Source organism: Amblyomma mixtum, chromosome 5, assembly GCF_055824585.1.
Source record: "Amblyomma mixtum isolate Tamu chromosome 5, ASM5582458v1, whole genome shotgun sequence".
Taxonomy (NCBI): Eukaryota; Metazoa; Arthropoda; class Arachnida; order Ixodida; family Ixodidae; genus Amblyomma; species Amblyomma mixtum.
In genome coordinates, this window is record NC_143016.1 from 84,498,321 (window position 1) to 84,524,095 (window position 25,775).

A 25,775-nucleotide genomic window follows, 5' to 3' on the forward strand; every position below is an offset into this window, starting at 1 on the left:
TTGTTGATTAATCTTTATATTGATGAAGGATAGGGACAAGCAAATAAAGGCGTATAGTTGCAAGTTTTTCCTTGATGCATGGCTCTTGCTAAATTGGTCCAAAGTGTCGTCATTGTTCAATACGAGCACATTGTTGTAACGAAATGGTTCCTAACTAGTGCAACGCAGTTTACGTTCAAAGCTTACAACGATCCCACACATTCACAGCTTTATCCTAACGATGTAATACATCCCAAAGAATAAGTGCAAAATATTAGTCCGATAGCGTTAAGTAGCCCATGCCACAGAAAATCCGGCGTCGCCGTCGTAATTTAAAGTAGAGAATGAAGAATTCTGCATATATGGTAAATGCCTCATTGTGCTATCGCGTCTCATCCTTCAACTGCATCAGCAACCAGGATGTCCTTAAATCTCGTTCACAACTTATATAGCGAGTCAGTGTCGCTCATAAGGTTTTTGTTGTCAAAATCATGAAAGACTGCTAGGGCTGTTGCGTGAAAGCGGCCTCTAGGGCCATTTACACTGACTAACACCGGTCCCTAACATACATCATGCTGAAGGCATCCAGTGTAACAAAAACCATCTGTTTTTACTCCACGACAGTGGCCAGAAGGCAAAAAATTGAAGCGCCCCTTCAATTTACCTCAGGGCATACCGAGTTCAGGACGATCGTAGTTTTCCATTCTGCTCTGAACAAATGGACTAGCGAAGGGAACCTTCGGAGTTGCTTGGCCCGCACTTCACGCCGTTTGCATATTGTGTTTTCTACGCATTCGTTTCATGCAGGTAATCACGAGATACCAAAGAACACTGGCATAATGTACAACGTCTACGGAGTGAACCATGACCCCAAGCTCTGGGATAGACCGGACCAATTCCGCCCCGAGCGGTTCTTGGACCCGGCCAGTAGGAAGCTTCGGCAAGACGTCCCTCCATTGCTTACCTTCGGCATGGGACAGAGGACATGTGTCGGAGAGAAGCTCGCCCACGTCGACATGTTCTACATCGTCGTGCGACTCTTGCAGCGGCTAGACTGCAGAGCGCCGGAGAGTCCCTCGAAAGTGGACCTAAGTGGGTTCGACTCTAGCTTGTTCCTTTTTCCAACACAACAGAACATTGTACTTACTCGCAGGAATTAACCCATACTTGCCTAGTGTCCTAGAAGTGTTTTCTTTGCTTCAAACATAAAAAATATTCAAAATCCTCTGGGTTAAACTCCGAGCAGGATGCAAATATGAGATATGAGGATCGCATCTTGCAGAGTATAGCAAAATATCGCCCCAGTAATAAAAAGAAACTGCTCTTATCCTCTCTTGTATCGTTGGTGCAGCATTTAATTGGCTAGTATAGTGGAAGCATGCAAGAAAAAATGTGGAGATCCTTGCTTTTGAACGTTCGCCTGCTAATCCTTTCCTTAGGAACTATTGTTACAGCGCCTCCAGTGAAAAACAGGTTGTTCGGCCTTCAAACTTCAGTTTTTTATAATCTCACACATAATGCTGCAGTCGCAAAAAAGAACAGTTGTAAGGAAGGTGTATTTACTTGCGTCCAAAAGCCTCAGTAAGGTTCAAAGAGTGTGGGGGTGATTTCCGTTAAAAGTATTTCAAGGAATCCCACAACCTCGCCTTTTATTGCATGAGCCTAGAGTCCTATATTAAGTATGCACCAAAAATATGAGATGCGTACTAACCGGATAACTAAAAGAAGCTGTTATGGTTTCCAGACATCTTTCATGATCGTTTGTGAGAAAAATGGTCAATATGTACTATTATTTAGAATTTAACAATACACGGTTGAAAGCAGGCGAGTCGTGATGGTAAAGGTCTCCAAGCGGAATAACTGGGCGACAATCGTGCTTTCGAAGAAAGATAGTTGTCGAAGTCTGACAAGATTCAGAAAAGTGGTCGCACGTGAATGTGGTTTGGTTCATGGTTAATGGTGCGCCAGTGCCACTACAATGGCAAGACGCAAAATCGCCGGCCAATAAATAGCATGTTAGTTGTTTCAGCTATCCGCAAACCTGCCGCGCATGTGATTTGAAAGCGGCAAGACTCAAATTTCTTAGCGCAGCGTCACCGCATCACAAAGAAGCATCCCCTGAACTGTGAGGGAAATGCTAGCCAGCGATAACCAAAGCTGATGTCCCAAATAGCAGAGGCAAAACTAAGTAGCTTTGCAGGTGCATTGGTGGCATTCAATTGATGTGCGCTATATTTTGTAGCCTGTTATCTTCTTGGGTATAGAAGTTTTATGCGTGACAAACTTAGATCAAGATTAAGGCGCTGACGACACCTGCGTTTAACTATATGGCGAATGGCACGCTGTTTCCTAGAATGCAACATGGTTGAGATTCTGTGCAGGCTTTATATAGGCTCGTAACCGTTCACTAGAGTCAAAAGCCTGGGCATGTTAAAAAGGAATCTGGTTGAACGATCACGTTTTCTAGTATACGTGTGACCAGCGGAGCTTTTAAGCCTTTGTGATTTAAGCTTCAGCTGTCTGCCATGAAATGAAGAAACTCCAACAGCTGTGCGGAGCTCGTGCAAACGGATCCTCGCTGTCGATGACGTCACCGATCACGTATCTTCACTTACCCAGAATGTCACGGTCGCGCGATATCACAATGTGCTAGGTGACCAGCCATGTTACGTGGAGGTCATGGTCATGTGATGTCATGTGACTGCGATATGGTCACGTGATGTGTTACGCCAACGACGACGACGCCGCTCACGCGCCAAAATTTATTAGTCATTAAGAGCTCCGCTGTGAAACTCTTCTACACGAGACTGATGATCTTTAAATGATTATAAGAAGAGTTTGTCAGTTTTTCGCACTTCTGGCACAGAGGAAACAGGGAACTGCTACAGCAGCTGCATCATGTGTTCTTCACAAATGGCGTTCTCTGTGACATGCATGTTGCCGCTGTGATCTGCGAAACACGCGCAGTGCAGATGATGCCGCTCAGTGGTAGCGTATGCTGCACGCAAACTGTAAGCTGTACTGATTTTAATTACGACGGTTGTTATGAAAATTTATCAACTTTCTTGGTTGCTTGCTTTCCATCGTTACTTGTCCTCGTAGTTTTTTTACGCAGCAGGGATTTTTTTACGCACAAAATACAGTTGACATCGAGTCAAACCATATCACCGAACTCTCTGGAAGTTAAGCAACATATCCCAGCATACGACTCCGAAAGACAAACGTTCTCAGATTTAACATGCATGCCCTATAAAACTGTTGTTTTGTATAATACTTCTTGAGCAGACTGTAACGCCTGACGGCGAGGTTGGTGTTCATATAATTTAATGTTCTTTAATAAAGTTTTGCTAACCTTCAGCGATGTTTAGTGCTTTTCTTTAGTCCCTTGATGGTTTTATTTTTATGTTCATCTTCTGCGATTGCGAATGAAGAGAATTAAAAAAAAGAGCAACCTGCCGAGTTTCTTGCCATTCTAGTTCTGAAAAACATTAAGGACAAAACCAATAAACAACTAGGTCAGCTTTAAAGTTCAGGTCTTTGGTCCCTAGTACTAATGCGAATGATATGATTGTGCCAGTCAGCAGTGACCGACTATCATAATTAGTCGGCACCCAGCACACAAAAAAGGAAACAGCAGCAGACCAAGGCGGCACGTAAAGCAGAAATAGAGTGAAGAAAGCAGAGTGCGCTACTAGCTAAGAAAAGTAGCTGACAGCAGATACTCCTGGGGCTTCTCAAGCCCACGAGAAGCAAAGGGGACAATGCACGCTCCCTATCTCGAAGAACAGTAGTGGGCTAAGGCGGGAACATGTCACGTTCAGCCAAGGGCCCTACGACTATCTTTGAGCCATCAAAGATTGTGCGGCTACCACAATCCTTGAGCTATCATAGATAGCGCTATGACTTTCCTGCAATTCACTTCATGCTTACAAGCATACTCAGCGACGAAAATTTATTTTTTGAAGAACCCATAAAAGCATTATTTCTAATACGTCGCTCTAATTTACAGCATGCGCCAGTTAATGATATTGACGTGCATACGTGTGAACAAGCCGCTGAAGTTCTACAACCTTCACGTAGAGCCAATCTGTAGAAAGATCCTCCCCTTCCAGTTCGAGAAATATATCGAAAGTAATGTTAGTTCCGAGCGATTTTTCAAGGTCTATTTGATGAAGGTGTTTAAAAATGCCACGCCCTGCTACCGCAATCTTTAGCGTTTGCGATGCATACTCTGCCTCGGGTATATCAGCAACTTGGGTGAAGGAAAGGCTGACTAGAAATACGCGTCGAATAAATGCGCGATATTTTGGGATCTTGAAGAGAACTGCTAGAAATTTCTATATTCGACATAGAGTTGTTCGGTTTCAGTAAATTCCGCCAAAGTTTAAACACGCTTATTGTTCATTAACCCAACCGAAGGTGTCAGCATACAGGTGATGTCTTGCATTCATCTTTTTCACTTCCAGCTTATGTTAAAATTTAGTTAACAGATTACAAATATATTGTCTACCGTGTACAGCTGCCGACTAGCATCTTTCCAGCGCGATAACGCTCAATAGAATGAAGGAAAGGCAAATTAATTAGCCATGCTTGTCCTCTTGGTTAATTCTGTTTGGCGATTGGCCTTCCAGCCGCGTCTCGTTTGGATGCTAAAAAGAAATATTGCCCTCATGCAGTGTGCGCAATCTCTTTGCGACAGGGCGCCAAATATCTGTTGCACTCACGTGTGTTTGTGCTCTATTGTTTAGATTGAAGGAATGAACTGACGGCAACGGCAAGTCAAGTGGTCGTTGATATGTGCCGTAATGATACACGTGGCCCGTTTACCGGCCTTTGAGGCCTGGAATACATATACGCGTCTGAAGAGAGGCGTCGGGAAGAACGAGGGTACTGAAGAAAGGAGGAAAGCCGAGAGGGAAGAAAGCCTTGGTACACGTGTTGTCAGCGGGCGCACAAGGTCACTCCGACGACGCCAGCGTCTGTTGCCTGGCATCGCGCTTTGACAGACAACGGCGCGAGTGTCAAGCGCGTCGGAACGTCACGCACAGCTTACACCAGCAATTGCGTGGGATCTAACTTCGGCTGTATTGTTTAAAGGACAAGCGTTTGTAAGGTGAGTGGTTGTGGTCAGTATAAGCCTGCTAGACCTAGTAATCTGCCTTATTACATTTTCTTCGCAGCCTTCGAAAGTTCCTTCAATACCTGCGCTTAGTTGGTGTTTCTCTCCTAATAGGGAAATACTTACACTGAAGTGATGGCTGTGATGACTGCCACTTAAATTAAATATCATAACAGTGAAGATTCCGGTTTCCGTGCAAGTAGCTTGAAAACAGCGTTGCAAGTTCGATGGCAGTGCTGTACCTATATTCTTCAGTGAGTAATAAATATACTTTGGTTACTATTTCCAAATGAGATTATTGCCTATCGAAGTGAGAAACATTAACCTGCCGCCGCGGTGGCTCAGTGGCTATGGTGCTCGGCTGCTGTCCCAAAAGACGCGGGTTCGATCCCGGCCGCGGCGGCTGGAATTTCTTTGGAGGAGAAATTCTAGAGGCCCGTGTACTGTGCGATGTCAGTGCACGTTAAAGAACCCCAGGTGGTCGAAATTTCCGGAGCCCTTCACTACGGCGTCTCTCATAGCCTCAGTCGCTTTGGGACGTTAAACCCCATAAAAACCAAAACCAAAAAACCATTAACCTACTGAATAAAGTGACCGCTTTCCTCACTTGAAAGCTAAGGTGATATTTACACCCACGCTGAATTTGGGAGAAACGTACAAAATAATTATATGTCAGATGGTGCACAATGTCGATACATTAGCGACAACTGTAGCGTCTGTTCAGTTGCAAATGTAGCCTCTGTTCAGTCCGTCATCTGAGGAGACATTGAGCACAGTTGAGTGCAATTTTTTTTTCAGCAAAAATCGACTCTTCGCTATCTGCGCTCATGCTGATGTATATTTGGCGACGAAAAACTTATTAATAGCCTAGAAAATTGTACTGAAAGGGAGAAAATTTTTTCCCTGTCACATGATTCTGACTGGTGACATCAGAACAGAAAAAGAATCCGTGATCTTCGTTGGTTACTCAATGCCGAAGCAGCCCAGCCTTATGACTGACTTCGAAAATAGCAGTCGTGAGGTAGCCGCAATTTGTGAAAACTGCCACTGGTGGTGATGCTTTTATTTCGTTCTTTTTGTTTTCTAGCTTGTAAAAGCTCTGTTTCCAGTAGAGCTATCCTGTTCATAATTAAAATGTGGTAATCTGTCGATACAGGCCAACTGAAATATGGCCTCAATGTCCCTGTAATTTTGCATCTTGTACCGCCTTCTCGGGAGGCCTCCCGAGAAAACGAGCTCTTGACAGTCTATGGAAAGCGAAAGGTTTTCTCTAACCGAACGCAATGGAGTTGACTAAATGAGAGCTGATGAGCTTTGTTGAAATGTTGCCAAGAAACATTGCGTGATATTTTGGAGCTGCACCAATGCAATAGATATCGCGTGTAGGAGATGTCGTGGTTTCCGAATGCTGTACACCACGCTTCGGGAGGGCGTGGCAAGCACCACAACGACAACACGCCGTTAACGCGCAGGTTAGAACGGCCAGCGGCGAGCAACGGAGTCTTTTCAAGGTCGTCGCACGCAGCAGGCGGTTTGGTTGACGCCCGCCGGAAGATGCAAATTACGCAAGAGCCTGAATGAGAGGGGACGGAGGGGGGGGGGGGGGGGAGGGGGGGGGCGTGTTGTGCAATAAAAACAAGCAAAGAAGTACTCTTATTTCTTTTCAGCGAAGGGGATGGTTTTGCATTCCTGTAATAGCGGGAAAGTGATGTTCTCACTGAAGGAAGGATACAAAGGACAGTGTGCACTGGCCTGTCCATTAGCTCGAGCTGACCCATAATCGCTGCCACGCGCAGACAGAGAAGAATAGAAAGAGCTGCGAGAGGAAAGGTTGAAAGAAGAGACGTGTGTCGCAACAACGGCGTCCAGCCACAGCCGGACTCGAGCGGGGCGGCGGTGCGCCCATTCTTCGGCCTGCGCACTGGCGACGAATACTCTATTCGTGTTGCGCTCTCTGCTGCTTTTAGGGACGCAAAGACCCCACTATAGTGGCTGACCCTACCCTTCCCGGCCGTTCGGTTCTGTAGCGACGGGTGCTGATAGCCCAGATTTGTGCCTTCCCACGCGCGTTCGCGAGAGGGGGCGTTACGTAATAAAGAACAAAATGCGGAGGGTTGCTTCACTTCATTATGAAAGAAGAGACATATTTTCTTTCAAATTTATGGCGTTAAATACAATATAAAAGACAAATAGCCCTCAAATCTCACGGCACTAACACGAGTATAGGACACGTATTGTGGCTTTCAATGGAGGACACAGATTCTGATCTGTTTATTACATCGCTTATTCTTCATAGCATATACTGATTTCAGGGAAATCGCCAGCTATGGCTCAGGCCAGAATGGCAAGCGATGCAGGTGCGGAGCGAAAATATATATATTCATCATTCGCAAATTTTACGGTAACTTTTTACGTCCTGTATCGTATAGGTCCGAATTTTCTGATGCGGTATGCCGCATCGATACCGCAGAATTTATATAAACGACGAATTTCTTAACACATGAATTTAGGCTAGGCATGCTGGTACATATCGACGCAGAGGTTAATCGAAACATCAGGAGATTTAGTATATGTCGGGACAGGTGGGCCGACATCTCTTCAAATAAGTTTGAAAACATTTTTTGCGCTCCATGTATATTCAATTTATGGTATATGCTTAAATCTCGATGGAGTGAAGGAATTATTCCTCTAATATATTTATGCAAAAGAGATTCAGGCTATAACGCAGCAAAAGTTGAGTTATTCTGTTTGTTTTAATCATTTGCTAATCATCGTTGCTTGTGTTACGATCTGATTATAGAAAAGCCTCGTTTCCTTTTTGTGAACATCCATCGTAGGCATAACCAGGTAACAGCATATATGTGAGGCTGACTGGAGCTTCATGCTTTGGGTGGCAGAAAAATGGCGTTTTTTTTTTTCATTTTGCATGCCCAAATTTTTTTTGACGTGATGTCAGCAATGCGTTCTGTTTGCAAGATTAATTGAAAATGGCAATGACGAGGCTGCAGGAAGACAGAACAGAGCATGACTTGCGCGCAATTTCCGCTTTTCAGAACACAGTTTTAAATTTGGACTTGCGGCGGTAGAGAACAGAGGTAGTCTTAGCTGCTACATATTGAAGCGAGCGCGAAATATTACGTGCGGAAAAGCGCTATAAAGCGCAAAGGCTACTGGCTCAAGTAGTGTGCAGAGTATAAATAAACGTTGTCTGCAAATAGCCTCTGCAGACGTCTTTTAGTTGACAACATGTTGCATGGTTTGCTTATTTGATGACGTGCAGAAAGATTTAGGTTCGGAGTTCGTTTACTGGCACTTAGTATTAAGTTCTAAAAAACCTGTCGCATAAAATGTTCCTCCCAATCAATTTACCATTACTCTGCCGGAGTTTTTCGTTGGTTTCCGGCTGTTCAGGAAGAAAGGACAAAGGCCGACCCTGCCAGGGTGCCCCGTGGCACGTACCGTCTTTGTCAAAAGCAACCAGGCTGCATGAATTGCTCCTAGGTTGTATAGTGGAGCCCTTGTGGCTTTCCTAAAGATCAAAAGGTGTTGGAAGGAGAGAAGACCCCCAGTCCTTACATTTAACGACCGTTTCAGCTTCAGGGAAGCTGTAAGGGCTCCACTGTACGTACTAGATGCAAATCATGCAGCTTGATTACTTTTGACAAAGACTGTACATACTAGTATGCCCTGAAATCCTAATATGGGAATAGCAGCAGAAATAATTTTAGGGTGCTCCGTGTGCCTCCAAAATTTGATATATCTCATTGGCGAAAGGAAATTTAACTGTCGTCTTATCCGATGTCAAAGTTATTAAAAGATTGTCAATTTTCGCAGTATGCCCAAATGCGAATTAGGTGCACTAGAAGTTCGGTTTTCACTTCGGTTCCAGTGTTCAGATGCAGTATTCACGGATGGCAGCTGTTCGGATAGCACTAATGGGTTAATGTCCACATACGCGGAATTGATCATTCTCCACATTCATAGATCCCCGGGAGTCTTCCAGCCACTCCTGCCGCAGGGGTGGAGCGGTCAAGCGATGCGCCACTGCCCTGCGATGGCAGGTGCTGCGATCGGTGGGACTCGACTTGCTTTGGTGGCGTTGCGATCCAGGTTTCACTTCCCGAGCAGTCTGTAGCGATTAAATGACCTGCCACCTGCCAGAAAACCGGCTTCACACAACGGCTAAATGCGGAGAATGGCCAGTATAAGTGCTAGCGCACTAGAAATGCACAACTCAGAAATTCACAACAGATATGCAGGCCCGCGAACTCTGGTGCAACCGCCTTCATAGTTTTAATTTACTGTGCGGTGCGCCAGAAACGCGGTCGCACAGCAAAAGCGTTAAAGGGGCCCAGAAACACAATCTTAGTTGACTGTTTTGCCTGTTGATCGCATACAGTCAATTACAATGATGCTATTAGGGTCGGTAATACCGCGTTTATTCCGTTTTTTAATAGTTTAATATCCTCCCCAAAACAAATTCATGGCTCTCATGGTGTCCTCACACACTGGCGGGTTTTAGCAGCGGATATGACATCACCTGGCGCTAGCTGATGATTGGACAAACAGTAAATATACTGCAAATTGTGTGAATAAATAGAGACACATTTTGTCACCTGTCGGTGTTATATATTAGATCAACAAAAACAACTTGTTCGTCTTAGATAAAAGCCCTGCAAAGCAAGTAAAATAAAAATACACCACCAGGGGCTCTGGCATGGAAACGACGCTGCCAGTCTCAGCAAGAACGAGTTACAGAGAGCAGGCAACCATGGAGTGCAAACTTCCGCGACGTGTTCTGGCAAGCTGTTTTGATTGGTTGCGCCAGGTGCCGTCACTGGGAGAGCGAAATAGGAGTGGGAAGCCCCGCCAAAATCGAGTTCAGGGCAGCGTTTTGTTTGCTCGTTTATTGAAATTTCTTCACTGAATAATTCCCGTTCCTGTGCATCAATTCCTGTAATTCTTTTTAAGTCAGCATCTGTGTGACAAAGAATCCACCTGAAGTATAGCCGGTATCCTACCAAGCAAGGTTTCGCAGCCCCTTTAAAAGCGCTTAACGAGCAAGCGCCCGGTCGGCACGCGGAGGAGGAGTAGGGTGACAGCACCACGATCGCGCGCGCAGTGGCGATTGACAGGCGCAGCCGCCTCTCTTTCCGCAACAGATAGACCCCATGTGCAAGCACTGCTCAACTCCAGCCACTCTCATACACATGGTGTGGACTTGTACAGATTACAACACAAACAACCCAAACACCCCAGAGACGTGGGAGTCTCTCCTGCGTACTTCCGAGCCGGCAGACCAACGCCGGCTTATCCAGCGCGCGGTGGAGGCCGCGACATCCCAAGGGATCCCCGCCGACCTCCTCTAAGCCAGCGCAACCGGTCCTTAGACTGGTCCCCTGTTTTGGGAGTAATAAAAGAAATCACCACCACCACCACCGCCTCTCTCGTCAGGCTGTGGCCCAGCGAAGTGAAGACACCTGTTTAACAACAGATATCACAGTGGAAATTAGCCCTCGCCGCTATTCGCTTTTTCCACAAGATATGGCGCCCATTGGGGAGTGGCGAAGATTTGTCTGCAAGTGGTTGAAAACAAACGCAGGTGAGATGCGCAAGCTTGATCTGGTTCCACGAAGAGCCAACTGCGCCTGAGAAGTGCTCAGTCTGTGCTTGACAGCTGCCGCCATCGGTCGCATGCGCAGGTCACTAACATGAACTGCGCATGCGCAGTAGGAGCAGGCGGTTTTGTTTTCAACCAGTGGCCGCTGATCCGAATAATGAGATGGAGATAACTAGAAGAATAAGAATGTGGTGGAGTGAATATGGCAGGTTCTCTCGGGTCATGAATGGCAGCTTACCAATATCCCTCAAGAGAAAAGTAGACAACGGCTGTATCTTACCGGTGCTCGCCTATGGGGCAGAAACGGGGAAGGTAACAAAAAGGGATTAGCCTAAGTTAAGGACAACGCAGCGAGATTTGGAAAGAAAAAATGATATGTATAACGTTAGGAGACCGGAAGCGGGCAGAGTTGGTGAGGGAACAAATTCGGGCTAATGATATCCTAGAAGAAATCAAGAGGAAAAAAATGGGCTTGGGCAATGCATGTAATGCGAAGGCAAGATAACCGCTGGTTCTTAAGGGTAACGGAGTGGATTCTATGAGAAGGGAAGCGTAGCAGGGGCCGGCAGAAAGTTACGTGGGCGGATGAGATTAACAAGTTTTCGGGGATTCAGAGGCCGCAGCTGGCCAAGGACAGGGTTAATTGGAGAGGCATGGGAGAGGCCTTTGCCCTGCAGTGAACGTAGTCAAGCTAAAAAAAAATATTCATTCGCCTTCACAGTGCTATTAGTCTTAAGTGCCTTTTGTACTTTCTTCATGCATATGAAGAAAGTACATTGCAGAAAAGCTGCCACAGCGTTTCTGGGAATGCACAGGGGCCCAGAAAGTTTTGAGAACACCGGCCTGGCATTACAGGTCGTGCTAGGTAGTGCACAGATCTCCATTAAGTTCTTAGCGGCACTTCAGACTGCCCGGCAACTAGGATTTGTCCTTGCACTTGCAATGCGGACTGCGCCGCTATTGGACATTATTTTAGGAGGTGAAAAATAGGTATGCAATGCAGGGAAATGGGATACTAAATTTAGCATGTTAGGTCCTAGCCGTTGGAGGTTTTCAGGGCCTGAAAAGTTGGACGGTTGCCTTCTAAGAAGGTTCAGTATTAACAAAATCAGGACGAATAAAACCAAGCTTTCATGGAGAGTTGTGATAAACCAATACCGTGCGAAGCACGGCAGAAGCGTCTGAAAGTCACTTACGCTGCTTACGAATAACCAGTGTAAAAGTGAACGCACGGCACTTTCACAGTCGACAGAAATCCCGTTCCCTCTTTAGTGATTATTTAATGCTTCTACATTTCCACTACTATCAACACTACGGTTTCGGCCACGCATGCGGTTATTACATTAAAAATTAAACACTAACCACAATTGCAAAAGAGGTGGGTGTAAAATCACACCCCGCGGGAATCACCTCTGTGGACCATTGATATGTCCATTTTAACAAGAATACTGTAAGTGCCCTCGAGGTTGCAGCCTTTAATTCGAGGACTGTAGGGGCATGAGTAGTATTATATGTCTTCAGTGGAGTAAAAATCTGCCTTCGTGCCGCAATCGCATAGAGGTCTACTGAGTCGCTAAGGTGTACTGTATCGCTGATCACAAGAATGATGCTCTGGGAACACCCTTTATAAAGAGCTCTCGCTTTCAAGAAGACGCTTCTTAGCTTCAAATATGACCTTTTGCAGCATGATCTTCTCAAACAGTGTTTTTAGTGGATGAGGTGAAAGTTGCGAATTTTCTTGCTGAGCCATTGACAGGAGCAACTCATTGCACACATTAAAAATCATGCATTTTCTGTGGCACTCTCACATATAACAGAACTTGTGCAATAGGGTCGCCGCGGTGGCTCAGTTGTTATGCCACTCTGCTGCTGACCCGAAAGGCGCGGGTTCGATCCCGGCCGCAGTGGTCGAATTTCGATGGAAGCGAAATTGTCGAGATTCGTGTACTGTGCGATGTCAGTGCACGTTAAAGAACCTCAGGTGGTCGAAATTGCCGCAGCCCTCCACTACGGCGTTCCTCATAGCCTGAGTTGCTTTGGGAACTTAAAACCCGATAAACCAAACTAAACCACAACTTGTGCCATGAATTATGCGCCTTAAGCAGAATCTCAGAACGTCGAATAATGTACTTGCGTACTCAGCAAAGATAACTACTGGTTCAAAGCGGCGCCCCGTCTTATCAACGCACCGACGCTATTCAAGCGTCGGAAATGATCGCGTCGTGAGCTGCACATTCTGCAAACCGCTTCGGGCGCACAATGGAATCATTTAATGAGAAGCACTCTGCAGAAGAACACAAACGACAGGAGGCAGCCGTTGCGTACAGCATCGTGTCCATTGAGCACAACCAGCCTATAATCTAGCATATGCAGAATACTTCGTATTGTTCCTGTTCTTTCAGGTACACTGAACTGTCGTTCACTCGTGGCGCGCCTGGCAGGGAGACACAGCAATGGGCGCCCTTCTAGAGTGACTCGTCTCAATCCTTTGGGACTGGCGAGTGATCACCACTGCACTGGTCTTCGCCATCTCGTACCTTGTGGGGCGCTTCTACCACAGGGTGTCAAAGTACCCTAAGGGGCCCTTCCCACTGCCGGTGGTGGGAAACCTGCTCAGTAAGTCTTTATAGATAGCGGTAAGAATTTCGCTTTGCTTTCTTCGTTTTTCCACTGTTTCTCCTTCGGAATAATTTTTCTTTAAGTTTCCAGGTTCAGGTTGCCTTCTCGATACCATTTGAATAATCTAGATTTCTCAAACTTTTTCTTTTTATCTTCCTTCTGCTTTCTTCTTCGGTTCCTTTTAGAAATGCAGCATTAGGTCAAACGTCTTCCTTCCAATTGATCTGCTTTTTAGCCGTATATTTGAGTACTTTTGGGCACACATGAAGCTCGTAAAATCCATACGGATACATACAAGCGTGCTTCTTTGTGATATTTTTACAATCTTGTGTGCTGTACCCTCCGAACAACATGACCAAAAAGGAAGCGTAATGGTCTGAAGTTTTTACCAGAGCTGGGATATTTTACTACAGTAACAACAAAAAGAAGAGAACATTTGAAGAAAAAAAATGACCGTTGTGCCAAAGGCGCATTGCAACTGCGAACCTGGAATCGGGAAGATGTCGAGATATCTAGAACGGAGCTAACGTAATTAATTGTTCTTGGCGTTGAACCAAAATAGCTGTATTCCGGCTGAACATGACTTCCTCTTCTGGCTGTTCTGCGACACAAGCAATACACACACACATACACGCACGCACACGCACACACACGCACACACACACACATGCACACACACACACTCACACACACACACACACACACACACACACACACACACACACACACACACACACACACACACACACACACACACACACACACACACACACACGCACGCACGCACGCACGCACGCACGCACGCACGCACGCACGCACGCGCACACACACACACACACACACACACACACACACACACACACACACACACACACACACACACACATCTTACCTGGCAAGGTCAATTTCACAGCGCCCGATTTGTGTGTGTGACTCCTCTATCTATAAACCAGCAGGCTCCATAGAAAAAGTAAGCAGAAGCAATCACCAGAGCCTGCATTTCACTGCGATGAATTGGGGTTCACTTTGTGGGTAATTGTCTGCGGAATGATAAACCGTTCTTCTCACTTATTGCAGCACTGCATAAAGTCAAGAACCTACCACTCAAGGCAAATGAGTGGTCGAAGGTGTACGGCGACGTGTTCACCCTCTGGATGTCCCACAAGCCCATGGTGGTTCTCAACAGCTACGCAGTGATCCGCGAGGCGTTTCTGGATCGGAGGCACGAGTTCGGCGGTCGCTTCCCGACAAAAATGGGTGAGCACGCTGATAAGAATAGCTTCAACGTATACACAAGACGTTCCTCTTAAAGCAGGTTCTTGAGACTGTGTGGAAACTGAAGAAGCAACGAGATCTATGTTAAATTGAAAGGAAATAATCCGCAAGCTGTCCACTGCGTGAAAATCAGCATACAGATCTTTATGCGAAAAATAGGTGCGCGCGTGTGTGCGTGTGCGTGCGTGCGTGCGTGCGTGCGTGTGTGTGTGTGTGTGTGTGTGTGTGTGTGTGTGTGTGTGTGTGTGTGTGTGTGTGTGTGTGTGTGTGTGTGTGTGTGTGTGTGTGTGTGTGTGTGTGTCTGTGTGTGTGTGTGTGTGTGTGTGTGTGTGTGTGTGTGTGTGTGTGTGTGTGTGTGTGTGTGTGTGTGTGTGTGTGTGCGTGCGTGCGTGCGCGCGTGTGGGTGTTTCTTCTTTACATCGGACTTACGATGGAATAAGCACATCAATTATATTGCGAATAAGGCAGCATCACGTTTGAGTTTCCTAAGTCGGAGTTTTAGCCATTTACCAAGTAACTTAAAAACACAGCTGTATTTCAGTCATGTACGCTCCATACTTGAATATGGATGTGTTTGCTGGGACCTTAACACATCTGAGTGTGTAGACAAATTAGAGAAAATTCAGAATAGGGCTGTTAGATTTGTTCTTGGTAATTATAATCGGCAAGTTAGTAAGAAGGAAAGCAAACGGAAACTTAACTGGCAAGAGTTGAAGGACCGTAGAAGGTACATGAGACAGAAATTTTTTCATGAGATTTATTAATTAAAAACCGGCATAAACCGCGAACAATATATCCAGGCACCTCATTATATTTGAGAGCGACTGGACCACTGCTTGAAGGTCAGGGAATTTTCTTGCAAGGGTGACGTCTTGCGTTTTTCTTTTTTTGTTAGAACTGTTCGGGATTGGAACAGTTTGCCATCGAGCATTGTATGTATCGCATCTAATCATGCATTTTTCTATGCACTGCAATAATTGTTTTATACCTATAATGAAGTCTGTACTCCCCTGCTGTAATGCCCTGCGGGACGATGCATGTAACTAATAAATAAAAATAAATAAATAGATAACGAATACCAATTGCTATTATATGTGGTGACGTATTTTTCACTCGAATTATGGGCGTGCAACTACTCTGCCGGTCGCAGATGCCCACCAAAACTGAAATCTCAAACTTGATTTAGGAGAGGAGAAGAGAGTGTCGCTACCGACGAATAGAGCTAACAGCAAGCTATAAAACTGGAAAGAAGATTCTGCCATCTCCCTTCTAGCGTCAGACGCTTTCAGGTGCTTCTGTAGTTGTGGAGAGACCCAGGCGTCTGTTGGGTGAATTCAAGCAAAGCGGGCTTTATAAAGGCCTAAAAGAAAGAACGCAAACTTTTCTCAGGCCTCGCTTTCTTATTTTTCTATGAGCCTTGCAGACCCAGGGACATCATGACATTTTCTTCGAAGATTATAACCCTCGATGGAAGGCGCTTCGTAAGGTGGCTCTGCTGGCTGTGAGGTGAGTCTTAGCGGTAGGCGGAAAATACCACGTGAGGAGGACCCTTCGTTCTCTCAACCTGTGGATTGCAAAATAGGTTTGGTTTATGGGGTTTAACGTCCCAAAGCGACTAAGGCTATGAGAGACGCCAAATTGCAAAATAGGTATGGCATACTTATCAGACACCCTGAGTCACCGTGCAAAATAGGTATGGCATACTTAGCACGGTGACTCAGGGTGTCTGATATATTGCCGATGAAAACAGCTTCCGTGTTTTATCATTATGAATTTTATTTTGCCATACTTTGTACTGCTTTTAAGGGTATCGTTATTACCCGACATTATTGTATACTTTGAAACTTTAAAGTCACAATTTCTTCAATGAATGCATTTGGGCTTTGTGATGACCAACTGCTATTGAACTCATTGCAGGAAGTACGCCGTCAGCGATGCCCTTGAGAAGCTGTGCACAGATGTGGTCGACTCCTACGTGGACTCCTTGGGAGAAGGACCGCAGATTGTCGACTCAAGAAAGCCATTTTTCCGCATTCTGTACGACCTGATAGGGGTTTCAGTCTACGGAACAAGGTTGGAAACCCTTTTTGTTCTTGATGGGAATTGTTATTGTTTCTGAGATGCCGTAACGTTTCTTTTAAAGTGTCTCAAAACCGAACAGGTAACACCAGGAATAGAAAAAAAAATTCAGGGGGCACTTTGACTGTCTAAAGTGGGTAGAGGCGGAAGCGTTTTCCGCACCACCTTCGCTGTTTATGTGGCACTGGTGGCGTCACATATATTTGAGTACTAATTATTAAGTCATGGCAAATCACTCATTAATTGTTAATTACTGATTAATGCCTGAATGCTAATTAACTGCTAATTAATGACGCTTAAGCTTCGCCTTTAGGAGTGGAACGCGACAGCGCGTTGTAGCGCTGCCAGGGAGTCCACGGAACGTCATGCCTTGCCCTTTGAACGCAATGCCTTGCGCGATGCCTTGCCCTTTGAACGCAACGCTTTTTGAGGAAAGGAAATGGCGCAGTAATTCTCTGTCATCTCAGTGGACACCTGAACCGCACCATAGAGGAAGGGAGGTGGGAGTGAAAGAAGATAGGTAAAGAGGAGCCGTAATGAAGAAAATGAAAATTGTATTTGAGGAAAGGAAATTACGCAGTAACTGTCTCACATATCTCGGTGGACACCAGTCAAAATTCAGGGGGGGCACTTTTTTGACCTAAAGTGTGGTCACTGATGTGTGGTTAAGATGTTAAGCTTCGCCCCTAAGAGCGGAACGCGACAGCGTCTTGCAACGCTGCCAAGGAGTCCATAGAACGCCATCGCCCATTCGGTTCCACGCCTTGCTCGTCGGTAAATTGGTTTTTGAGGAAAGGAAATGTATCTGTCTCTCATTTGTCGCTGGACACCTAAACCTCGCCGGAAGGAAATGGAGGAGGATGAGAGTGAGTGAAGACACCGTATTCACTAGACGCGCCTTTGTTCATTCGAAACCATCGAGCTGGCATGGCGGAGTGTTATCACACTCCGCCATGCCAGCTCGATGGTTTCGAATGAACAAAAGACCAGAAACCAGAAACAATAGACCACGTTTTTTTGCACTGTTGGGAGGGGGTATACTTTTGGGACATTTTGCAACGGACTTTAAAAAAGGAATTTCCGCTCGACGCTCATGGTATTCGGTACTTGCCTGTAGAGAGTGAGGATGGGACACCATTCGACCTCATTATGCTAATGGGACTCCATTGTATTTGGCGCTCCAGAATGGCAGGATATCATTGCGATCCTGATGCACGGCCAGCACGGATCTATTTTCGGGAGTGCATGCATAAGTATATTGAAGTTCAGAAACTTGCTCCTGAAGCTCCCGAGTGGCTCGAAAGAGTCGAGCCTTTGGTGACGCTTAAGGAGTTTTAATATGATGAAGCCACGCACCCCCGGGCGGATAGTGTTGTTAATTATTGCTCATTGCGCTCTGTAAGTGTATTTGTGTACTGTGGTTCTTGCCGAAGTCAGGCAATAAAAAAAAAAAAAAAGCTGGCATGGCGGAGTGGAAAGCGTGCTCGTCTCTCGCGCCGAAGACCGGGGTTCGATTCCTGAGCTCGACCAATTTCTTAATCGCTTTTATTTATTTATATGGCCTGACTAGTAAAGCTAATTAGGCTAATTGGGTAATTGACCAATTAACTAAGCTCAGTCCCACTTACTTGGAGCATCACTATACGATCCCTTCTATTGGTTGTATGGTTACTAGCCAAAGTGCAATTGGCCTCGTTTGAAATTCGCGCACTGTGACGTCACGACCGTTTCCACCAATTGAAAAGCGTGACATTTTCTGTCGACAACTGCTGGTTACAACGATGAGACATTAAAGGCTTCCGCCTTAAAAAGCAACAGACGCCGCTTGTCTTGTATTATTGGGGCAAAGGCCAATGGACGGCATTGTGGTCACTAGCCGAGCGAATTGCTTGGGGAAGTGCCTGTCACATTTTTAGGCGAAAATACTGGTGCTGTAACTATTCCAGGCTGACACCGTTCTGTGAAGTAGCTTTCTCAGGACGCCCGAAACCATTTATTTTTTCTATATCTAATATAACACTGCATAATACTACTGGAATTATTCTGGTTTATTTAGATGCTTGGCTGTGAGCAAGGTGTTTTCTTTGTCCGCGAGACGGTGCATGAAAAAAAAAATGTATTTTACGGTGTGCACTCACCAAACCGGTGACATGTTGCAAGCGCAAGAAACAAGACGTATACGCGGGTGCCCTAGTGTTTCTATTCAGCATCTCGGGAGGCTAACAGGTATAATTAGCAATATATCACCCCCCCCCCCTCCCCCCTCCCCTTCCCGTCGAAGCGACAACGCATGCAGTGCCATGTTTTAACAAACGTAACCGCCGTGGCCCCTTTTACCCCTTGGGAGCCTGAAAGTGTAGGGCATATGCGTTCTGTCAAAAGTATGTGTTAAAGTGATGACCACACTTTCCTGCCTTAAACGCCGTCAAGAATGTATTTGGAATCGGCAGAGTGCAAAAAAAAAAAAAAAACACTTCAGGGCCACAACACCAATTTTCTTTGCTCGTGCATTTTGAGCATGGAAAACTACTACCAGAATTTCGGGACGTGTGACTGAGGCCCCGTACTCTAAGTATCTTCTTGTGATCGAAATTAATTTCGCTGGATGCTTCAGTCAGCATTGAAAGTCGTTTACCCTACTGAGTTTTTTGGATCATAACCTGGTTGTGTTATTGAAATGATGAACAAGGTATGTATCAGCTCCACATGTAAATACGGCGAGCCTGTATGAGCCACTCAAAAAAATACGCGTATAGCTGCAGTTCAACTACTGCTGAACCTGGTTGGAGAACGAAAGCTACGGCGTATCAGGCAACTATAAAGGGGCTTGCCGGCTGCAAGGCTGAGTGCGTTCCGGACACTAGCTAAGCAGCGCACCCACCCTGCCACCCTAGCAGGTGGCAGTTAATGGTTGATCGCGAGAGTTGCCTCACCCAGTGAACGCTTCTGCCTATTGCAGCAGTGCCGCGTGTCTGCCACAACGTTGTCAGCGCTAACGTATGCAGCCCACATCTGTTTCTCACCCCCCCCCCCCCCCCCCCCCCCGTATTTGGTGGAGGCGGAAAACATTCATTTACGGATGCACTTAAAGAGGTTATGCATGAGCTGGCCCAGAGGGGGCCAGCCCTTACAAGTGCTAGGTGGAGGTCCCAATTTTGGGACCCCAGTGGCGTCGGCCGCAGCCCGGGCTCGCACGACCAAGGCCCGTTGGGCCTGCAGGTCAGAGCAGCCGAGCAGGGTCACCTCCCAGTCCTCCCGGGTTGGGTTGGGGTGAGGGGGAAAAGCAGGGTTGTGGAGGCAGGCCCACACAATGTGGTAGATGTCCGAAGACTTCTCTGCACAGTGCGGACAGCTGCCCGAGAAAGAAGGGTCGAAGTGTTTGAGAGCTGCCGGGCACAGCAAAGTATTAGTATACAGGCGAAGCAGAAGCCGCTCCTCCATCTTGGAGGTACTGTCCGACAAAAAATACTTCACTGTGCAGGCTGGACGAGGAAAGCAAGGACATCAGGCGCATTGAAGAGGTGGACAGGGAGTTCTACGAGACGGCCCCTAACGGTTTGCCGAGTGACATCGCGCCCTGGCTTGGTCTTCTGTATCGCGGGCGAGAAAAGAAGATCGAAGCCATTTTTCGGGAGATGTGGGAAATTATTGACAGGCTATACACCAGGGCTGAAGCCTCTTATGTGCCAGGTATGTAGTTTCGATCCTGTGCATTCACTACATGAGGTATTCCGTTATATCCATTGCGAATGAATCTACGCCGCACTGTAACCCATAAGTTTGCAAAAATGGACTAGACAGGTAGAATTTTCGGATTGTTCGGCCACTGTTTTTATCCGTAGTTTTGATTGCGGAATACTTTGTTCCTGCAGGAAAGACGGAAAACTTTACTCACGCAATGCTCGCTGCTCGCGAAGAGGCCATCCGGGAAGAAAAAGGTGACGCGGAGTACCTGACCAAAGGAAATATGGTCCAGGTGGTTCTGAACATATTCGGCGGTACGTATAGATTTGGTCCGGCTATAAGATAGTGTTGTTGTTTTGCAACTAGGCACCTTTTGCCTAGACTAACACTTAGGATGCATTCAGTCTGTTCTAAGGCAAACACTGGCCGTAAGAAGGCTCCCGTGTGAACAAAAAAAAAAAGTGAATAATTCAGGTGAGCATATAAAACGTTGTGTGACTGAGTGCAGCCGGCGAGAGCTGATGTTTTTAAAGACGAACATTTAAAAATATACGCAATATGCGTGTTTTTGCTGAGTTGGAATGAGTAGAAATGAGGACGAAAAGGTGAAAAATTCTTTCCATTATACATAAAAGCATCTCAGCTCTTAGGAACATCATTCCCGAAAGCCGAATAGCTTTTAGCTAAGCTCGCTTTTCCTGCAATTGCTTTTGGCAGCGTTGCAGATCAACGATGAACATATAAGCCTCCCATGCTGGAAGTAGCCGTGTACGTTCCCGGCTGGACTGCACCGATTTCAGTTATGTTTTTCGACTGCATGAAACTTAGCAAGCGTAGGCGACAAGATGAAACACTACGTTGAAAACACTTGATAAGGTGCATTGCAGAAGTTACAAACGAAGTAGCCGCTCTGCCAGATCGCCCAGGCATGCGAATGTTCTCCAGAAAGCCTTATCCCAAGCACATGCAAGCACTTACTGCAGACAACCATTGCAAACGCAGAAAACGCTTAAAGTAGGGCTCTAGGGTGCCAATTCATTTGTACATAGCAATTACAGTATTCACCATAATGCTGCTGGTACTCTAGTTTTAACTTATCTTATATCCCAGCTGCCACTGACACATCGGCCGGACAACTTCAGTGGCTCTTTCTAAGGATGGCGAAGGAGCCAAAAATAAAAGAGAAGATTCAGAAAGAAATTGAAGACAACATAGGTAAGATGATCCACTGACTGAAATTTTCTCGATGCAATGATCATTCGAATTCACTTCAACACACGTAGTGATTTCTATTTGGCGCGCTTTGAAACTAGTTTGCAAATGCAGTATATTCTCTGAGCTATGCAGTTACTGTTGAATCGGCCCGTTTCAGGGGAAAACGCACCTCATAAAGTTAGCCTCGATGCCCGTCTTTTCTTCCAGCTTTTGAGGCAGGCTGGATCGATAACCTATGTACGCTACCTGTGGGCGTGTAGCATAGTTTAGGTGCTTAAGTTTTACGATTATTCAGACAGGTAATTCTTGTCCTAACCTCGCTCTTTTGAACAGAGATTGCAGAAAAACGACGACGGCGATGTACCGATTCAAACAAGCCCGCCACTGTTTACACTAAAATTTTTTTCCTAAAAAAAAAAATTGTCGCAGTTTAACTACTGTTGAACCTGGTTGTTGAGTGAAAGCTATGACGTATCGGGAAACTATACGCGACTTGGCGTCTGTAACGTTGAGTGCGTTCCGGACACTGGATAGGCAGCGCACCCACCCTGCCACCCTGGCAGGTGGCAATTAATCGTGGATGCTGTTGTTGAGACTGAAGGAAGGATGGAAAGGAAATTGCACAGGCCTGCCTCGTGCTGAGCCACAACCGCTGCCACGTGCAGATATGGGAAAGGTTAAAGTGGAAAGAGAGAAACGGTGAATACGCATTCCTTTTCGGTGTAGATGTCAAGAGTTTGAAGTGGCGAGAAAATTCTATAGATGCAATGTTCTCAGCAATGAAAGCTCTTTTTGCTCCCGGCGAAACATCGATATACCCAGAAAGAGACGTCGAATCGATTTTCAATACGAGCAAAAATTGCGTACAGATATATTGTTAGAACCCTTGTGTGGACATTTTAAGGGCCTTTGATTCTCGTTCGCGGTCATTTCGTAAGTATTTTCTACTGGGTCACCATTCTAGTATGATACCTCTGTTTGACGAGTGCGCGAGTGTGCTCAGCCTCAAAATTCCCGCCGCTTTTTGTTCGCCCTGAACTTTCAGCTCAAAGTATCGTTGCTGCATTTTCCAGGGAGCACTCCTCCTACGTACGGAGACAGAGAGAAGCTTCCCTTCGCTGTTGCCTGCTTGCTCGAGTCGCTTCGATTTTACCCTATCGCTCCACTGGGCTCACCTCACAACACCTCGACGAACACCAAAGTCGGTAAGTTCTTGTTAAGCAGTTCTGATTAAAGTAACGATGATAACAATATGAGAGGCAATGATTTACATTGCCCAACGACACACGGAGGGAGAAATGACGCAATGGATGGTGACTTGGCTGAATGACAGTGGCCAGGTAGCGGGCGTCTAGAACCAATCACTAAGATTCTGGCTCAATGAGTCATTGATTCTTCTGCTCAACGATGAAGAATACGCACAAGCATAACAAGCAATTTAGGAAGACTTAGTACCTCTGCTATGCATCACCCTCACTGTGTTCAACCGACACGTTATCGTCGTTCTAAACGGAGACACATTAAAACGAATCGGTTTATCGAGAGCTGAGCCCGATTTCCCCGCAAAGCTCCCACTTTCAAGCTCCCGCCGAGATTTCAGTTTGAGTTAAACATATCAGATATCTCTAGCAATGATCACAATGATATCAATGATATCCCTAGCAATGATCACAACTGGTAATATTCAGCCGTTTCTCAAGGGTAAAAAAAAATAATATCTCACCGTTTTACGCAGCGAGTTTGCACTGAGTCGCGACTCGCCACTCATTCAATGCGACGGTTTGAACGCTTGTAAGCTGAGGAGTGTAAAAAAGTGTTAAATGCATCAATCTCTTCACAGGCTCCACAGGCTACGAGTTTACTCCCGCAGATCTTTACTACTAGCCCTGAAAATTGGAAGAACATCTTCTAAAGTACATAAATTTATGAGCCAGTTGGTTCAATGGAACAAGCTGCATTATGAACAGAAGCCTGGACGAAAGAAGAACATACACCGAATAACAGGTATGCGCTAGAAGTGGTGAGGAAGAAATGTGTCTATGGTAGAAGAAATTTGCTGAAGCAGAAGAGACCAACCCTCATCCTTGCCGTTGCATATATGTTAAGTTTAGTTCAGGTTTCTGTTCACGCTGCCACGCGTTCCATCAAACACTTATAGTTTGCGCGGCTGCCAGTATATGCTGCACGGCGCTGAACACCAGATCTTGCCACTAGAGTTTTATGCGTTGGCACACCCCACTCATTTTTCATGACAGTTTTTATTTTCTAAGTCATACCTTGCGGCGCACAGGAAGATTATACCATTAGTATCAATATCTTTGCGTACAACCTCACCGAACAATTTAGCTTTTTGTCAGCTAAAATTGAAATTATTCGCTTTTAATTGTGTGATACTCGATACTGACGGTCGCCAGATGGCGCAGTTGGTGATGTCCTTTAGTGCTCCTGTATATGCAGGAACACTAAACTACACCACATCATTATCATCAGAAAATTTGGTCATGCGACAGAAACACTGCATATACGACCTGGACAACGCGGGCCTGCTGTGAACTTTGTGATGGACATATTGCATAAAAAAATAGCACTCAGGCCTCTGTTAAGTTTAGGTTGCGCAATGCTCAGACATATGATGTTTGAACTGATAGAAAAGTAGGCTTAAAGCGAAACAGTGCTTCCCACGACAAACAAACTTTGTGCCCCTTAGACCTTAATATGAAGAGGCTAAACTTATTGAGATCATTTATTTCTGGCCTCTGTGGACGGGCTTGCCTACCTACATGGTTTTCATGCCATGGCTCAATCCGTTTCGCCCACCACCTACCACACACATTTATTCTGTGCAGGCAACCTGGACATACCTAAGGACACGGGAATACTGTACAATGTTTACGCTGTGAACCATGACCCCAAGCTCTGGGACGAACCGGAAGAATTCCGGCCTGAGCGGTTCCTGGATCCAAGCAGCGGGAAGCTTCGCCAAGACGTCCCCCCACTGCTTACCTTTGGCATGGGACCGAGGACATGCCCCGGAGAGAAGCTAGCGCACATAGACATGTTCTACATCCTTGTGCGACTCTTGCAGCGGCTTAACTGCAGCGCACCGGAGGACACCTCGAAAGTGAACTTGCGCGGCTACGACTCGAGCCTGTTCTTACTTCCCAGCCCGCAAAAGATCGTACTCACTAAGAGAAGTTAGCACAAGAGAAATCATGGTGGGACCTGTTCCGGCACTAAGGAAGCGACAAGGACACGGTCCTTTAAGCCAGTGATAAACTGTTTAATTTTATCAAACGAAAAAGTGGTGAAATTTCTGACCTACAGAAAGTTCGGCTAATACCGCCCGCATGTTTACAGAGCCACCAACACACACCACCTGCGTGAGCTATGAGAAAGAGCGACATTCGAAGCTAGGTCGTCGACGTTCCGAGTTGAGCAGCAAATACCCTTTATTTGATTGTACAACCCTGTGTGCGTGTCAGTACTAGCGAGCACACCAGCACTTATATCATGCGCAAAAAGGCAAGCTCTCTCATAGCGTGAAACATTTTCAGGTTTTGTGCCGGCTGCATATATCTAGCAAAAGTTCGATGAAGTCACAGTAGCGATGCTCTTTGATAAAGTCAGTTCTACACAAGGCAGAGGGTCTTTCGCTCATTAAAAAAAAAACATTAAAAAGAGTTTTATCCGCATCAGGAAAAACAGGAGAGAAAAGTTCCTGCATCTACAGCATGCGTGTGCCACAAATTCTTCGGAGTGGCCTGCGGTATGAACGTTGCCGCTGTATGAAGATGCCGGCGTTGAACGGAGGCGTGGGGTGATCGCAGATTCTAAGGTTCAGTGATTTTAGTTTAAACGGGAATTTTGAAAATTTACCTAACCTTTCTTGTCGCTTGGTTTCCATCATGAGTTTTCCTTGTGTTGAAGCCCCTATTCCGCATTCGAGACATTCATGTACGCACAAATGACATAATCGAGGTTAACCATTATCGCGGACTCCGAAAGATTAGGCATGCCGCCCTGCATGCCACAGTCAGCAAAAAAAAAAAAAAAAATGAGGCTTAACATAGCCTATAATGAGGTTGGTGTTGAATAGTACCAGTTCAGGGGATTTTGATTCCTCACTTCAAGGCTTGTGCTTATATAAAGTCTTGTTCCCAAATAAAGCTCTGCTTCTAATGAGTG

General features: G+C 45.8%; 2 protein-coding genes across 3 annotated transcripts in view; both read left to right on the forward strand.

Annotated features, from left to right (window-relative positions):
* LOC149342864 (steroid 17-alpha-hydroxylase/17,20 lyase-like) overlaps positions 1 to 3,286 on the forward strand; it is a 28,199-nt gene extending 24,913 nt beyond the window's left edge. For both annotated transcript variants that reach the window (XM_089545377.1, XM_089545378.1), the window contains one exon: positions 787 to 3,286. In XM_089545377.1, the coding sequence (XP_089401503.1) occupies positions 787 to 1,139 (353 nt within the window). In that variant the 3' untranslated portion in view covers positions 1,140 to 3,286. The remainder of the gene's footprint in view (positions 1 to 786) is intronic.
* Positions 3,287 to 4,933: 1,647 nt separating this feature from the next.
* Positions 4,934 to 25,775, forward strand: LOC149342865 (steroid 17-alpha-hydroxylase/17,20 lyase-like). The gene is made up of 10 exons (XM_089545376.1): positions 4,934 to 5,092; positions 13,121 to 13,334; positions 14,415 to 14,594; positions 16,025 to 16,118; positions 16,530 to 16,685; positions 20,173 to 20,381; positions 20,564 to 20,689; positions 21,486 to 21,590; positions 22,664 to 22,795; positions 24,437 to 25,775. The coding sequence occupies exons 3-10, from the start codon at positions 14,492 to 14,494 to the stop codon at positions 24,787 to 24,789; spliced, it is 1,278 nt and encodes a 425-aa protein (XP_089401502.1). The 5' UTR covers positions 4,934 to 5,092; positions 13,121 to 13,334; positions 14,415 to 14,491; the 3' UTR covers positions 24,790 to 25,775.